Genomic DNA, 17,535 nt, shown 5'->3' with positions numbered 1-17,535 from the left:
TTGCCTCTAGAGTGGCCTGGTTCCATTTGGCTTTACTACAGCAGTGGAGCAGTGGTGTTGACCTTTGATAGCCAGTGGAGTTGCTGTTTTTAAAATCAATATATTTTGAAATGATAAAATTTTAGAAGTAGAGGACAGAGTGGTAGTTGCTCAGAGTTAGGGATGGGAGTGTGAAGCGGGAGGAAGGTGGGCATGGTTGTAAAAGAGGCAGCACAAGGGATCCTGGTGGTGTTGGAACTGTTCAGTGTCTCGACTGTGGTGGTGGATATAGGAACTTACACAGGTGACAGAATTGTCTGGAACTTAAAAACACACACACAAAACTGAGGAAATTTTAATTTTAAAATACTAATTTTAAGGAATTTAAGGGATTGTATTTCTTCATACTCCAGAATACTGTAAAGTCATTCTTTAAATTATTTAAAATATTTAAAAAACAAAGTCTGCCTCAAAATAAAAATTGAATTAATCTAAAACACTTGCCCAAATTGTAGGCTTAAATTGTGAACATAAAACAGGCAAAAAGACACTTGAATAGGGTATCTGTTGTTTAGGAAGAAAGAAAGTTAAAGTCCTACTGGGGTTTTGTTTTGTGTTTTGTTTTGCTTTATTTTTAATAAAGAGAGAACTGACAAGAAAGAGGGAAACATGAAAGGCCAGGTGTTTTTTGTTGTTGTTGTTTTGGTTTTGGTTTTTTTTTTTTTTGTTTTTTTTTTTTTTTTTTTGCTTTCATCATGCATTTGAGACAGTTTAGCCAAAGTGGTCAAGTCCAAGCTCTGGTAGCTGGAGCAGTGTGCTTCCTCTGTAGTAAGGGCTGCTTCTCCCCCCCCCCCCCTTTTGGAGGCCCCGGCCAGGATGATTACCTGGCCTCCTCAGGGGAGGGAGGGAGGGTCCAGCAGCCTCCCCGTCCCAGCAAGCACAGTGAGTGACACCAAGAACCTCTTCTCTTGCCACAGCAGTTCCCGGTTGCGGTGCCCAGATGCATCACTTAGATACACTGGTCTCACCAAGGACTTTGGGGCCTATTTTCATTCCAACCTTTTTCCATTGCATGGAATGCTCTGAAAATCTGGGAATTCCCTAGCCACTGTCTCTAAAGGTTAACCCATGGTATTGAAATCACCAAAATCTATAGGATTGGTAAATCTTTCAGTTCTCTTCTGCCCTAAGAAATGAGTCTCTGGACTCATACCAAACATGGAAAATAAAAAGCTGTTGTTGTTGTTTTTTTTTTAAATTTATTTATTTTAAGATTTTATTCATTTATTTGACAGACAGAGATCACAAGTAGGCAGAGAGGCAGGCAGAGAGAGAGAAGGAAGCAGGCCCCCTGCTGAGCAGAGAGCCCGATTCAGGGCTTGATCCCAGGACCCTGGGATCATGACCTGAGCCGAAGGCAGAGGCTTTAACCCACTGAGCCACCCAGGGGCCCCCCAAAATTTATTTTTAGAAGAGGGGGAAAACTAATACTTAGGAGCAAGGCTGGGGGACTTACCAGAAGAGTTAAATCTGGTAAATGTGACCACAAAGAGATTGGGGCAGTATTTAAGCTTCAGTCAGTCCTGCTTTCAGGTGTGCATAAGGCCCAGCAGTGTGGGGGGCTCTTCTGCATCCACACCTAACCAGACATTGCAGAACCAGGAGAAAGAACCCCATGTGCCAATACACAACACATGCCCAGGCAGGCAGAGAAACCAGGAGGAGAGGGCTTACTCTAACAGCTCTCTGGCTGTCAGGCCCTCATGGGGGAGCTCTAGAACTGGTTACACCCTGTTCTTGATTGAAGCACTGCTAGTTGGTCAGGACAGAGGCAGACCTTATGGGGGTGGTGAATATTGTAGTCTGGGATAAAGCCAAGTGCCGTTTTGCAGATGAGTTATTTGTAGGAACTCAGGAAGTGGCTCAGGCAGGCTGTACCTATCCCCCCAGCCACCATCCCTGGTTTCCCAAGGGCTCAGGCCCATATAATCAATAAGGCTGCCTTCAGATTTTCCTTCAGTAGGAACTGACCTTTTGGCGATAGGCTAGATCAGTTGGGAAAATGTTCTCTACAAGGTAAAGAATGGAGGCCCCTTCTTGGAGTGGCCAAGAGTCTACCCAGGACTAAACATCCAATTCATTCATCTGTCCTGCTTAGGCATCACAGATTACACTATTCATCAACCACTTTACGTTACTACTTAAAAGATGGACTGTAAACAAATGAGAAAATAACAGTATATGTAGCTAATGTTCAGTGCCATGGGGAAGAAGGGGCAGGGGCAGATTGTGCAGAACGAGGGTTGCTATGTCATATAGGCTGTAGGAAGTCAGAGGATACCTCTCTCAGGATGCCATTTGAGCAGAGAACTGAAGGGAGCAAGCCTGGCAGACATTTGAGGAAAAGAGTATCAAGGAGAGGGGACAGAGAGTGCCAGTGTGGAGTGTGCCTGGCATATTCAGGGAAGAGCCAGGAGATCACAGTGAGTAGATTCAGGTAAGGGAAGGAATAGGAGGAGGAGAAACTCCTAGTGGTATGGGAGTCAGATCACAGACAGTTTTGGGGATTGTGGTAAGGGCTTTAAAAGCTTTGACGCGGGTGCTTGGGTGGCTCAGTGGGTTAAGCCTCCGCCTTCGGCTCAGGTCATGATCTCAGGGTCCTGGGATCGGGTCCCACATCGGGCTCTCTGCTTAGCAGGGAGCCTGCTTCCCTCTCTCTCTCTGCCTGCCTCTCTGCCTACTTGTGCTCTCTCTGTGTCAAATAAATTAAAAAAAAAAAAACAAACTTTGACGCTGAGTGGGATGGAAGCCACTCACTCAGTGGTTTAGCACGGTGGGATTAGCACAATCTTTCTGGCTTCTCTGTTGAAAACAGGTTGGGCAAGGGCAGGGACAGAAGCAGGGAGGCCCATGAGGAGGCTGGGGGTAATCTGTGCAAGAGATGATAACAGTTTGGATCCAGTAGTAGTGGGAGACTGTGAGCAGCAATCTCACTCTAGTTATATTTTGAAAATTGAGAAAAAATGGAGTCAGTGATGACTCCAAACAAAAGAATGGAGCTAAAAGAATGGAGTCCCCTCTGCTGAGAAGAACAAGGCCTTGGGAGGAACAGGCATAGGAAACTGAATCATGAACATGTTACGTTCTAACTGAAAATATTTATTGGCTCTGGAAGTCTGCAGTTAGGAGAGAGTTCCAGGCAGGAAATACAAATGCAGGTGGGGTTTGACATGTATCTGCTGACCTACAGGGGTACCTGATCCTCCCTATTTCTCCAGAAGGAGAGAAAGAAGCTATTAAAGGAAATAGACCTACCCAGGAGTTCCTAACATGATTGGAAAACAGGGCTAAGGACACCAAGTCCCACCCTTAGAGCGCCAGGGTCATTTGCAGGCTTCTCTTTACTCCTAGAAGTGGTGGGAGATCTTCCACTCACTCTTAAACAGTTAGGAGTACTAATGAGGTTTGGGAATGCAGAAACATTGTGGAATGCAGGGAGGGGCTCTAAATTATAAAGTGGGATGACCCCAAGGAACCCAGTCAAGGCTCTTCCTTGTGGTTTTCCTTCCACCCTTGCTCACTCAGCCCCTCAGCGTTCTTCGACCCCAGTCAGTAAGCTAATCTTTCTCTTTGCTCCCCAGCTACACAGATGTTATTGATGTCGTCCAGGCCCTGCAGACCCATCCGGACTCAAAGGTCAAGTCCTCCTTCACCATTGGTGCCATCACGGTGTGCGTGGATCCCCTGAGCTGCTACATGGAGCACAGGTACGTACTTCAGATCCTCTGTAGCCCACAGGATGTGGTGGCTTTAAATGCACAGAAAGCGATTTTCTTCCACCCACTGGAAGGAGACACATCTTTATGTGTGTTTGTCTTTTGGAATGCATTAGTCTACCTTATATATAATGAGTGCTCAGTTGTTGCTTGATTAATACTAGGTTCTCAGAAGACACCTATAGACTGGAGCCTCTCACCACTTTTCTTTGTGTACTGAAAAGTTGTCCATCTAGGGCAGTGAGACTTGAAACAGCTTCTCCAAGAAAGAAAGAATGCCCATGACAGCCTTTTTTTTCCTCTTTACTATAGGGGAGGTGCTTTGTTTTCCAGAGTACTTAGAGTATCTCATAGATAATTTTTCTATGGTTAAGCCTTTTTTTCCCCCTCATATTTATTTATTTGAGAGAGAGAGTATGTGTGTCTTAGCAGGGGGAGGGGCAGAGGGAGAGAGAGAATCTCTAGCAGACTCTCCGCTGAGCAGGGAGCCCAATGCAGGCCTTGATTCCATGATCCATGAGATCATGACCTGAGTTGAAATCAGGAGTTGGCCACTCAGCTGACTGAGCCACCCAGGTACCCCTATGGTTAAGCAATCTTAAAGCTGTCTTACCTCAGTTAATGACATTCATACTCACTACTAATAGGTGAACTTTTTTTTTTTTTTTTTAATTTTGGAAGTAATATAATAGCAGCAATGAAAATTGGGTAATAGGGGCACCTAGGTGGCTCAGTGGGTTAAAGCCTCTGCCATCGGCTCAGGTCATGATATCAGGGTCCTGGGGTCTGCCTGCCTCTCTGTCTACTTGTAATCTCTGTCAAATAAATAAATAAAATCTTTAAAAAAAATAAAAAAGATTCTCTCCCTCTGTTCCTCACCACACCCACATGCATGTGCTCTCTCTCTCTAAAAAAAAAAAAAAAAAAAAAAAAAAGAAAGAAAGAAAAAGGGAAAGAAAGAAAATTTGGTAATAATTTACCTATAATCTCACTAATTCAATGTAACTTATCATTTTTGTGAATTCCTTGCCTTTTTTATCTGCGTCTTTTTACAGTTATGAAATACATACAATTTTATATCCTTCTTCTTAGATTAACATATAACAAATTATGTAATTACATATTATGTAAGTTAATGTATTTATGTTCCAATATCACAGTGGTAATTGCATTTTGATTAATTATATAGTCATTATGTGTGTGGATGGACATGCTTATCTTAGTGGTTTCCCTGCTATTAGTCACATAGGTTGTCTCCAACTTTTCACTATTATAAATAATGCTGTGAGTATAATATCCATATAAATTTCTTAAATTTCTTAATTTATCCATATAAATTTCTTAAATTTCAGATAATTTCTTTAGAAAAGTTTCTTCAAAGAGATACTAGTTAATTAACAATCAGTTTTATAACTCTTTATTCACATTTTAAAATTGCTTTCTGAGTGGGTTTCACAGTTTACACTGCCCCAGTGGTATCTAGAAGTATCTGTTTCATCCTCAGAGCACTCCTTACTGGGGACAGGTTCAGCACTACCTTGTCCCTTCACAGAGCTATTTGTCCAGTAGCCCAGTGGAGTGTATCCTGGGTCCGTAGACATGTGGTCTTTCTGGCTAGTTCATATTACTGGTATCCCCTGGGAACTGATTGATCTACCCTTAAGCTTTCATCTGAAAGAGCTTTCTTCCTGTTTGAGTCCCAAGTTGATATCTTTAGATTTCTCATATAAATTACACTAGAGGGGCGCCTTGGTGCCTCAGTCCTTCATCAGTCATGATCCACGGATCCTAGGATTGAGTCTTGCATCGGGCTCCCTGCTCAGTGGGAGGCTTGCTTCTCCCTCTTCCACTCCCCCTGCTTGTGTTCCCTTTCTCACTGTCTCTCTGTCAATTAAATAAATAAATAAAATCATTTTTAAAAATTACATTAGAGGTTAATTCCCTTACCACCTCGACTGATACCAACAAACATCTTTACCATCTCTCTTCTCTTTAGCTGTGACTTCGGTTCTGCTTTCCCATAAAAAGCCAAGGTGGTCTGTTTTCCTTCTGTCTTAGGTTAGGTTATTGTAGTGAATGCTGAGCAGCACCCCATACTTTGGATTGCCACATTGACTCTTACATGTCACCCTTCCTACCAGTCCTGTTTCTTCACCTCAAGCTTTTGTTTATTTTTTTAAATTTAATTTTATTTATTTATTTGACAGAGAGAGATCACAAGTAGGCAGAGAGGCAGGCAGAGAGAGAAATGGAAGCAGGCTCCCCACTGAGCAGAGAGCCCGATGCGGGACTCAGTCCCAGGATGCTGAGATCATGACCTGAGCCAAAGGCAGTGGCCCAACCCACTGAACCACCCAGGCGCCCCATCAAGCTTTTGTTTAAAGATGAACCAAAGGGGCACCTGGCTGGCTCAGTCGGAGGAGCATACAACTCTTGATCTCACGGTTGTGAGTTTGAGCCCCATACTGGGTATAGCCATTACTTAAAAATAAAATCTTTCAAAAAAAACAAAACAAAACAGGGGCACCTGGGTGGCTCAGTTGCCTTCAGCTCAGGTCATGATCCTGGAGTGCTGGGATCAGTCCCCATGTTGGGCTCCCTGCTCAGTATGGAGCCTGCTTCTCCAGCTCTCCCTCCACCACTCCCCCTGCTTGTGCTCTCTCTCTCTCTGTCAAATAAATAAAATCTTAAAATAATAATAATACTAATAAAAAGATGAACTAAAGCAGGAGGAGGTTTAATGTGTGACTAGATACTACCCCTTAAAAAAGTTGGAAAAGTTAGGGTGCCTGGGTGGCTCAGTTGGGTTGAGCCTCTACCTTCGGCTCGGGTCATGATCTCAGGGTCCTGGGATCAAGCCCCACATCGGGCTTTCTGCTCAACCAGGGAGCCTGCTTCCCCCCTCTCTCTGCCTGCCTCTCTGCCTACTTGTAATCTCTGTCTGTCAAATAAATAAATAAAATCTTAAAAAAAAAAAAGTTGGAAAAGATAGTAATAAGCAAACAACAGATGGAGGTTATACTTTAGAAGAATTAGCCTAGACAAAAAAAAAAAAAAAAAAAATCAAGGAGAAGAGTTAACAGTGTAGGTGGGAACAGTTCAAAGAAATATAAACGGTCTGGGGAAGGGGGATCTTGGAATGATGTAATATTCTAAAATTGAATTATGGTGATAGTTGCACAATTCTGTAAATTTATTTTTAAAATCATTGAACTATATACACTTAAAATGAGTGAATTTTATGATATATGTAAGTTATACCTCAATAAAGCTGTTAAATAGAAAAGATCAGGGGAACTAAAGAGTTTAGCTAGCAGAAGCAGATGGAAAATGAACTGCTAGAGCCCTAGAAAGAAAACAGACAATAATAAAACCATTATACCAATGAAAATCTCAATCAAAGTACCGAGAAGTAGAATAGACCCTGTAAAAATTCAAGTCTGTCAGAGAACCTCAAGCTTGAGAAAATAACAAAATGAAGAGAAAAATAGGGGTGCCTGGGTGGCTCAGTGGGTTAAGCATCTGCCTTCGGCTCAGGTCATGATCTCAGGGTCCTGGGATGGAGCTCTGCATTGGGCTTTCTGCTCAGCGGGGAGCCTGCTTCTCCTTTCTCTCTGCCTGCTGCTCTGCCTACTTATGATCTCACTCGCTCTCAAATAAATAAATAAATAAATAAATAAAAGTCTTTGAAAAAGAAAAATAGACAAAGAAATGAAGATCATTAGAGGAAAGAGAAGGAGTGTAGAATACAGACTTAGATTTTGTGGGTGCAGAAACCATTTCTGCTTAATGCTTATGAAATATCGTTGATAATGGGTATGCCAACATGTGACGAATTAAAAGTCCTTAAGAGAATTCAAATAAATAAGTGAGAAATATATAAAAGTACTGAAGATGAGCATATAATCTATTTAAGTATAGAAATAAGGCTATGTTGTATGAATTAGGGTTGTGGATTATAAAAATATAAGTAACAAAATCATGGGTGTTAGGACCATGACTATACTAATTTCTTCATTTTTTTTATATACTGGGAGATCAAAAGTATTAAGTCAGTAACTCAAAGTTACTGATTTATTCACTTCTTAGAAATTAATGAGGTATTTCCAAATTTACCTTTGAACTCCTTCCAGAAAGTAATTTACTATAGGGGTTTACTAATGCTCTGTTGGAAAACTAATGATTAGTCCCTGCACATGGGCTATGGGCTGTTATATTCCATGTGCAAGAGGTCCATGTGAAATAGAGTAAGAGAATTGTGGCACCCATGATCAAGGATAGAACGTTATTAAATAAAGTTAAACCCATTCTGTAAAAAAAAAAAAAAATTAAATGGCCAGTGTTAAAGCCCATAAATTTTTTAAAAAGCAAAAATTTTTTACATGGCCAGCTATGGAAAATTTAAAATATGGCCATAGCAAAAACAGCCCTTTCCATCAAGAGTTGAAGAGTTGAATCTACTTCTTAGACCTTGAATTTGGGCTTGGGCACATGACTTGCTTTGGTCAATGGGACATCAAGATCCAAGAAATAAGCAGAGGCTTTAAAAGCATTTACACATTGGGGCTTGCACTCTCTTGCCTCTGAGAGCTGAGACCACCATATGAAGAAGCCTGGGCTAGGCTGATAGAGGATGAGAGATCACATGGAGAGATAGGCCATCCATCTCCCCAGCTGAGCTACCCCAAGCCAAAACAACTGCCCATCTAATCCACAGAATCATGAGGAATAAATACATCATTGTTATTTCAAGCCAATTTAGTTTTGGGCTGGTTTATTACATAGCAACAGTGTAGGAAAATTGGTACATTCGTATAGTGTTGATAGTAATATAAAGTGATATAATGTATTTAAGAACAAATTTGGCCATTCCATTGCTAAAATTTTGTAGAGTTGTATTTGTACAAATGTTCAAAAGATATATATTTGTAGGGGAGTTTGTTTCAGATGGAATTCTTAATTCTAAACAGTAGAGCCTACTCCGGTGTGTTTTAATGGAAAGGGATTTACTAAAGGACATTATAGCTTGCAGAGTCTCCGGGGTGGCCAGGCTGTATTGGCTAGGCAGCCAGGAGCAATGCTCAATCCTCTCAGGGCTTCCTTCCCCAAAAAATGAGGTCTGCTTACCATACATCCTCTCACTCACCTTGCTCACTACCAGTGGGAGTCTTACAGTAATCTGGTTGGTGGAACATAGGTCGTATGCATGCACCAGACTGCAAGAAAGACTGGAAAAGTAGTTTTGTGCTATTTACAAAAGAGATGGACTTCCTAAGTTCAAGCCTGGGAAAGTTGTTTAGAAGTCCTGAACAGGCTGAAACATGACAGATAATGCTCTGCAATGTTCAAAACAGCACCATTTATAATACCAGGGCGCCTGGCTGGCTTAGTCAGTAGAGCATGTGACTCCTGATCTTGGGGTTGAGAGTTCAAGCCCACATGGGGTATAAAGGTTATTTTAAAAAATAAAAATGTTGGGGCACCTGGGTGGCTCAGTGGGGAGTCTGACCCCCGCCACCTGCCTCTCTGCCTACTTGTGATCTCTGTCTGTCAAATAAATAAAGTCTTATAAAAAAATTTTTTTTAAATCTTTACTACAAAAAAACCCCACTGTTTAGGCAAGCCTGGGTGTCTCAGTTGGTTAAGTGTGCAGCTTTTGATTTTGGCTTAGGTCATGATCTCAAGGGTTGTGAGATCGAGCCCGCATCAGACTCCGCACTCAGCATGGAGTCTGCTGGTCCCTCTCCCTCTGCTCCTCCCCCTACCTCTCTCTTAAATAAATAAATAAGTAAAATCTTAAAAAAAAAACCAAACACTTTATTATATCGAACTGGAAATAATCCAAATGCTCATTAATAAGACTTAGACTGGTTAAATTTGGAGATAGTCATATAATGGAATACTATGCAAGCATTTTTTAAAAATGAAGTAAATGTCTATGTACTAAAACATAACAATGTCCACAATATTTTGTGAGGTGAGAAAAGTAAATTGCCAAAACAGTATGTATTTTTTAAATGTTTATTTGTATGTGTATAGGAACTAAGAGGATACATACCAGACTGCTAATAGTGGTTTCTTCTGGGAGATGGCCACCTCCTTGGAGACAAGTTCTGGATAGTGAGGAAACCATTTGAGATTTTGTAGTATGCATGTGTGCTGCTTGTAAAAAAATACATATATAACAATTTTATTGAAGTATAATTCACATATGATAAAATTTACTCTTGTAAAGTATACACTTCAGGGGCTCAGTTAGTTAAGCATCCAGCTCTTGATCTCAGGGTCATGAGATCAAGCCCCACAACGTGCCCCACATCCATCTCCACGCTGAGTTGTGGAGCCTGCTTAAGATTCTCTCTCTCTCTCCCTCTGTCCCTCCCCCATCTCCACTCGTGCTCTCTCTGGCTAAAAAAAAAAAGTATACCATTCAGTCAGTCCCCATTCTTTTCTCCACCCTACCCCTGGCAACTGTGAGTCTGCTTTCTGTGGATTTGCTTATTCCGGACATTTCCTATAAATGTAATCATGTAACATGCAGCCCTTTGTGTCTGGCTTCTTTTACTTAGCAAAATGTTTTCAAGGTCCGTGTTTTTTTTGTTATTTTTTAAAAAGATTTTATTTATTTATTTGACAGACAGAGATCACAAGTAGGCAGAGAGGCAGGCAGAGATAGGGGAGGAAACAGACTCCCTGCTGAGCAGAGAACCCAATGCAGGGCTCGATCCCAGGATCCTGGGATCATGACCTGAACCGAAGGCAGAAGCTTAACCCCCAGAGCCACTCAGGTGCCCCTCAAGTTCCATGTTTTAGCATGTGTGAGTAACTTCATTCCTTTTAATGGCCAAATAATATTCCATTGTATGACTATACCACATCTTATTTACTCATTCATCAGTTGATGGACATTTTGGGGCTACTACAAATAATGCTGCTAGAAGCATTTGTGTACAAGATTTCATGTGGTCGGGGCGCCTGGGTGGCTCAGTGGGTTAAAGCCTCTACTTTCAGCTCAGGTCATGATCCCAGGTTCCTGGGATCGAGCCCCGCATTGGGCTCTCTGCTTGGTGGGGAGCCTGCTTCCCTTTCTCTCTCTCTCCTTGCCTCTCTGCCTACTTATGATCTCTCTCTGTCAAATAAATAAATAAAACCTTTAAAAAAAAAAGAGATTTCATGTGGTCATGTTTTTATTCTCTTGGATATATACCTAGGAGTAGAATTGCTGGATCATAATGGTAACTGTACATTGAACTTTGACGAACTGTTAACTAAACCCACTACACCATTTACTTTCCCACCACAGTGTATGAGGGTTCCAGTTTCTCCACATCCTCACCAATACTTACTATTTTCTGTCTGTATTGTGTAGAGTGGTATCTCCTTATGGTTTTACTTTGCATTTCCCTAATACTAATGATATTTAGCATCTTTTCATTGCTTATTGGCTACTTGTATGTCTTTTTTTTTTTTTTTTTTTGGTAGAAAAGTCTGTTAAATCATTTGCCCATTTTCAAATTGGGCTGTCTTTTTTTTTTTTTTTTTTTTTTTTTAAGTAATCTCTGTACCCAGCATGGGGCTTGAACTCATGACCCCAAGATCAAGTGTTACATGCTCTACCAACTGAACCAGCCATGCACTTTGGGTTGTCTCTTTTTGAGTTACAAGAGTGCTTCATATATTCTGAATTGAAGTCCTTCATAAGATATTTGATTTGCAAAAATTCTCTCCCATGGATTATCTTTTTACTTTCTAGATGGTATCCTCTAAATCACAAAAGTTTTCAATTTTAATGAAGTCCAGTTCATTTTTTCTTTCATTGCTTGTGCTTATGGTGTTATATCTAAGAAAGCATTGCTGAATCCAAGGTCACAAAGATTTATCCTAGTGTTTCCTTCTAAGCGTTTTATAGTTTTAACTCTTGTATTTCGACCTATCTTCCATCTTGAAATAATTTTTACATGCAGCATGAAGTAGGGGTTCAGCTTCATTATTTCAATATGTTGATATCCAGCTGTCCCAACACCATTTCTTGAAAAGACTTTTCTGTTGAATTGTCTTGGCACTCTTGTCAAAAACCAACTGACTATAAATGTGAAGGCTTATTTTTCTGGGCTCTCAGTTATATTCCACTGATAGACATGTCAGTCTTTATGCCAGTACCACGTTGTTCTGATTATTGTAACTTTGTGGTAAGTTGTGAAATTGAGAAGTGAGAGTCCTTCAACTTTGTTCTTTTTCAAGATCGTTTTGACTATTCTGAGTTCCTTGCATTTCCATGTAAATTTAAGGATCAGCTTATGAATTTCTACAAGAAAAGACAACTGAGATTTTGGTAGGGATTGCAGTGAATTTATAGATCTGAGAAGTACTGCCGTCTTAAAAATACTAAGTCTTACAATCCATCTTTCCATTTATTTAGGTCTTAAATTTCTTTCAGCATTGTTTTATAGTTTTCAGTGTACAAGTCTTATGGTTCCTTTGTTTAATTTATTCCTAACTATTTTGTTCTTTGTGATGTTATTGTAAATGGAATTTCTAAATACCATTTTTGGATCGTTCATTGCTGGTATATAACATGCAGTTGATTTTTGTATATTGATTTTACATTGTATGTTCTTGGCTGAACATATTAGTTCCATTAGTGTTTTGTGTGTACTGTTTAGGATTTTCTATATACAAAAGCGTGTCATGAGTACACAGAGATAGTGTTACTTTTTTCTTTCCAATCTGGATGCCTTTTATTTGTTTTTTTGGCCTAATTCCCCTGACTAGAACCTCCAATATAATGAGTAGAAGTAGCAAGAGCAGACATCCTGTCTTGTGCCTGATCTGAAAAGGAAAGCATCTAGTCTTTAACCATTAAGTATGCTGTTAGCTATGGGCTTTATATTCCTTTTATAATAGGAAAAGATTTTTTGAGACTCTAAAACTTAATTCAGTGTTTTAGGGGTTTTTTTGTAAAGTGTCTACCTTAGCAAAAATAAAGTTTACATCATTGCTTCCAGACCATGGTTAAAACAAAAACAAAAACAGGTAGGAGCAGAACACAGTAGGGTGTCTTTTTCCATTCTGTGAGGTGGGGGTTAGTGTGGCTTCTTTAATTTAAGGGTGGGCTCAGTTTGGATTCGGGGTGGGTCTTTGTGAGATTGGTCTGGTGTCTTTATTCTAGCGGATTTCATTCAGTCAGTATCTGTTGGGTCTGCTGTGTGCCAGGGACCATTCTGATAATTGAGGGGGCCCCAAAGAACTAGTCATCCCAGATCTATGCTCATGTGGTATCTACAGTTTTATAGATATGCATGTAGGAATTGTGGGGCCTATGTTTTGGGGCAGATTGGAGCAGTATTTACTAGAATTTTATATAAATCAGGTAATTGGTTGGTGCACTACGTAATGGAGGATACCATACTATGTGAGACTTACAGTCATGGTCATTTCTGTTGAAGAGCTGGTCAATAACCTGTATATACATTGTATATATATTTTAATGAACTTGTCTTCTCTGTTTAAGAGTCCCATGCCAGTCATTCTTCAAAAATACTGCAACTAAAAAAAAAAACAAACTACAGTTTAGTAAGGAGGATGATGTGTAGAGAGGGAAAGCAAAGAGCCAACACTTGTTTTGGGCTCTTTGTCTTGCGCTGTGATACTTACCCCTCTTAATCCTCAGTATACCCCTTTAAGGTAGGCAGCACTACCATGTTTTACCATGAGAAGCTGATACCCAGAAAAGTTAAATAGTTTTCCAAATGCAACACCAGTGACATGTGTCCAGTTAGTCATGATTGAGGTAAGAAGTGCCATAACAAAAGATTTGATGCAGTTTTATAAGAATTATAAAGAAGCAGTGATAACTCCTAGTTGGATTAGGAAAGAAAGCCAACATGAATTTGAAGGACAGAGATGCCAAAGATGCCAAAATATGAGAAATTGCATTCTATTTGTAGAGAGTCATTGATATGCGCAGTTCTGTGTAGCGGTCAGAGGTTTGAAGAGTAAGATTCCAGCCTGTGATTGGATAAGATGCCTTGAGAGAGAACGTTGCTTGTCTTGTTGAAGACATCTGTAGTGTGAATTGCTGAGGGCTGCTGTGAGGAAGCATGCAGGGTGCTGAGAAGGGCCTTTAAGGGCATATACTCTAAGAGTCACAGGCACTGATGGGGACAGGCACTTTCTAAGAATGTATTTGCTATATGTCAGGCCAGTCAGAGTGAATGCAGTGAAGTCCGTGAGTTCTGTTCTTGGGAGACTCCGGTGTAGAATGCACGTCTCTTCCTTGTTCCAGGGCTCTTGATCTTGCTTAAAGCACGTGGGGATTTCTCTGTGGAGTTCCTCAGGAAGTATGAGGGACTCAGGTACGACAACTACATCAGCAGTCCGAAGTGGTATTCATCCAGCTCACTTACCCACCAAATTTGGTTCCAAATGGTATTTTCAGAAAGCAAATAGAAGGATGAAAACTTGCTACCACAAAGGAGATTGCAAGGAGAGAAATTCCCCCGTGGTGATTTGAACATCAATACTACCTGCACCTAGACCAGCAACAATTCAGAAGTGTGGCTTCAGCAAGCATCTCATTTGTAGGGAAAGAAAATATGGGAGCCCTGTGGTGCTAAACAGACCTGGGTCCTTATGTAAGCCCTCCCACTTCTTAGCTTCATGTGAGGCCTTGGGCAAAGTGCTTAGACTGCTTAGCTATTATAAACGCACCCACTTTTCGCAGCTTGTAAGTACCTGAGGCATGGAGTAGACATGAGGACAGAACAAGACTGAGCATGAGAACCGCTCGCACAGTACCCCATCCAGAGGAAGAACTTGGTAAAAGGCAGTTATTCTCATTCGTGTTCGCTGTCTTTCCTGAGAAGGGTACTATGATGCTTCAGGAGTTTAAAAGCACTTGAGAGTGTGAGTTTTTCTCTGAAAAGTTTTTCTTAGTTAATTAACTCACACTTTGAATCAGTCACTCTCACCTGCTTCATCTGTGATCCAATTAGTTTCCTGCTATCCTTTCACCATTAGAGCTCAGAGTGAGGTTGAAGGGAAACTGGGATTCTAACATGCACATAAAGAGAGGCATGGTAACTTTAGTACTGAAGACCCTTGGCAGAGTTAGGGGAATGTAATATTTCTCATTTTCCCTTGAAACTTCCCCTTTATGGTCAGGACAGTGTCTCTTTTAAAAAAACAAAAAACCTTTCTTTTCTGTTTCTTGTAATCTAGAGTTTAGGCCTGTATCCCATCTTCAACATTACATCAAGAGTTGACCACATAAGGACTACTTCTGTGGGGTCCTGGCTTAGAGAGCTTTGGTTCAAAGCTATGAAAAATGATTTTTTTAATAAAGATTTTATTTATTCATTAGAGAGAGAACACAGCAGGGGGAGAGGCAGGGAGAGAAGGAGAAGCAGACTCCTTGCTGAGCTAGGAGCCCAACGTGAGGCTCAATTCCAGGATCCTGGGATTATGACCTGAGCCAAAGGCAGACGCTTAACCATCTGAGATACCAGGTACCCCGAAAACCAATTCTTGATGCTTAGTACTGCCTACCACTCGCCCCTTTGAATAAGTCAGCTTGGATACATTTTTGTGGAAAATAATAAATAACAATTCTGACATTAATGGTTTTCAAATATTTCTTTCTTTTTTTCCCCTCTAGATTTCTCTTTCCTAAATGTCTTGACCAGTGTTCACAAGGTAAGCAGTATGTTTTACTTCCTGCTTCTGCATGCCTTTCAAATTCTGTTTAGATGCAACAGACTTTTCTTCACACTCCTTCCTCCCATTCTAAAGTCTGAAACAAAATTCATCCGGGGAAATCTTTGACATCTTTTCCTTTCTCTTTTTTTTTTAAGGTTTTATTTATTTATTTGACAGAAAGAGAGTGAGAGAGGAAACAAAACTAGGGGGAAAGGGAGAGGGAACACAGAGGGGAGAGGGAGAAGCAGACTCCCCATGGATCAGGGAACCTGATGTGGGGCTTGATCCTGGGATCATGACCTGAGCTCAATGCAGACACTTAATGACTGAGCCACCTAGGCACCCTGACATCTTTTTCTTTTATCATATTTGATAGGCAGATTTTTTCCTGAGTTCCTCTCTTAAGATGATAAGCTGTCATGACAATAGCTTTCCTGAGCAGAGCTTAAGTCCACCTTAATATCAGTGGATTGAAAAGGTACTAGGTATTCCTAGCCTTTGGATCAACAAGTTTTTGATGTACTTCTCCTGTGCCATGAGTGCACAGTATGGTCCAGTAGGACCTTCTCCTTTAATACCCCTCCTATATGCACTGGAATTTTCCACACCTCCTTGGAAGCATTTAGAAAATTCCACCCATCCAGTAGGTTACATTTGACCTTGCATTGTCCTCCCATCTGATAACCCTGGAAGCAGCACTTTTTAGTCATATTAACTATGGTGCCTAGAGACCCAGAATAAATTCTGAATTTCCTGCAGTGATGATAAAATGCTCATTGTTGTCAGAAGACCTGGGGTCTGAACTTCCTGAGCCAGCCCAGCAAGAAGAAATCAGACAGAAGAAAATAACTTGGTGTCCCCAGCACAGTTTTACCCTGCTGATCCCATTGCCAGTCCGCAGGGAGCGGAGACAACTGAGTATACCAGAGCTATTGTCTTGGGGAACAGATGAGCTGGGTGCTGTGCAGGGCAGGAGCCAGGTGACTGGAGAGAGGAATGTGTGTGTTGGACTGACATACCAGGGAGTCTCAAGTCTAACTTTTAGAGGCCTTTGTTGCTTTCCAGGCACAGTACCTCAGAAGCAGAGTGGGATAGAGGTGGCTAGGTCCACTCACAGTATCCACTCCAGGTAGATGAAGGAGATTTTAGGGAGGTTGGGTCCGTAAAATGTGGTGACAGACTAGATGTGGAGCATCTAGGATCACTCTCTGGTCCTTGAATATATGTTTGCAAGTCATGGTCAAAGCCAAGGGTGCGGGTTATAGTCACCCCCTGTCCACCACATGATTATTGCCATCCTAATGCACCTTGGCTCCTTGGCACTTTCTACCTCCGTGCTTCTTTGTTTTTTTGCACACAAAGCACAGCTGGTCAGACTCCCCTGGCTGAGAGCCTTGGGGAGGTGCTCTCTCTTCATTGTCCATGAACCTGGGCCAGTATTACAGGAGGAAAGCCCTTTTAGGCCAAGACAGACTGGATTCTCTCTGGCACTTGGCAGACAGATTTCATTAACACTGCTTCCTTACTTAGTGTTCAAAGGCAGCTTGTGTCAGATTCTGTGCATGTGTACAGATAAGGATGTGATCAGATGTGGGCAGGTGACCTTGGGGCCAGAGATAATGTTTTTCTGAACTCCAAAGGACTTATAGAGTAACAGTATCTTAGTAATTATCTTTCCCTTGCATCTTGGCCCAAAGGACCCTATGAACTGGTCTGACCTGGCTCACCACGGGCATGGGCTATCTGGGGAGGGAGGAAATAAAAGGCAAGTATTTCTTTTATCCTCAGAGATTTGGTGGCTAGCCTGGCAATGGGATCTGCCACCAGTAGACAAACACTTCATGTCCTGAGGGAGCATATTGCCTCCCTTTGCTCCTGTTCATGGGTCAAACTCCCTGATTCATTGCTTTTACAACAAAGAATTGTTTTACAATGAGAAAAGGACTGTATCACAGCCCCAAAATGATGTGTGTTACAGAAATCCAAGGATTAGGAAATAATCTCAAGAGTTTAAACAGCAAACACGACTCAATATAATGCTGATTGGAGAGAAGAACAAAGACTTTTTACTACCATGTCCTGC

General features: G+C 41.2%; 1 protein-coding gene across 2 annotated transcripts in view; it reads left to right on the top strand.

Annotated features, from left to right (window-relative positions):
* Window positions 1-17,535, top strand: part of CUNH20orf194 (chromosome unknown C20orf194 homolog) — a 131,533-nt gene that overhangs the window by 94,189 nt on the left and 19,809 nt on the right. For both annotated transcript variants that reach the window (XM_032859075.1, XM_032859074.1), the window contains exons 28-29: window positions 3,621-3,746; window positions 15,412-15,449. In XM_032859075.1, the coding sequence (XP_032714966.1) occupies window positions 3,621-3,746; window positions 15,412-15,449 (164 nt within the window). The remainder of the gene's footprint in view (window positions 1-3,620; window positions 3,747-15,411; window positions 15,450-17,535) is intronic.

This window comes from Lontra canadensis, unplaced genomic scaffold (assembly GCF_010015895.1).
Source record: "Lontra canadensis isolate GAN:19392208 unplaced genomic scaffold, GSC_riverotter_1.0 scaffold16, whole genome shotgun sequence".
Classification (NCBI taxonomy): Eukaryota; Metazoa; Chordata; class Mammalia; order Carnivora; family Mustelidae; genus Lontra; species Lontra canadensis.
Note: the sequence above shows the minus strand (reverse complement) of the source record. Positions and strands in the feature narration are given on the sequence as shown.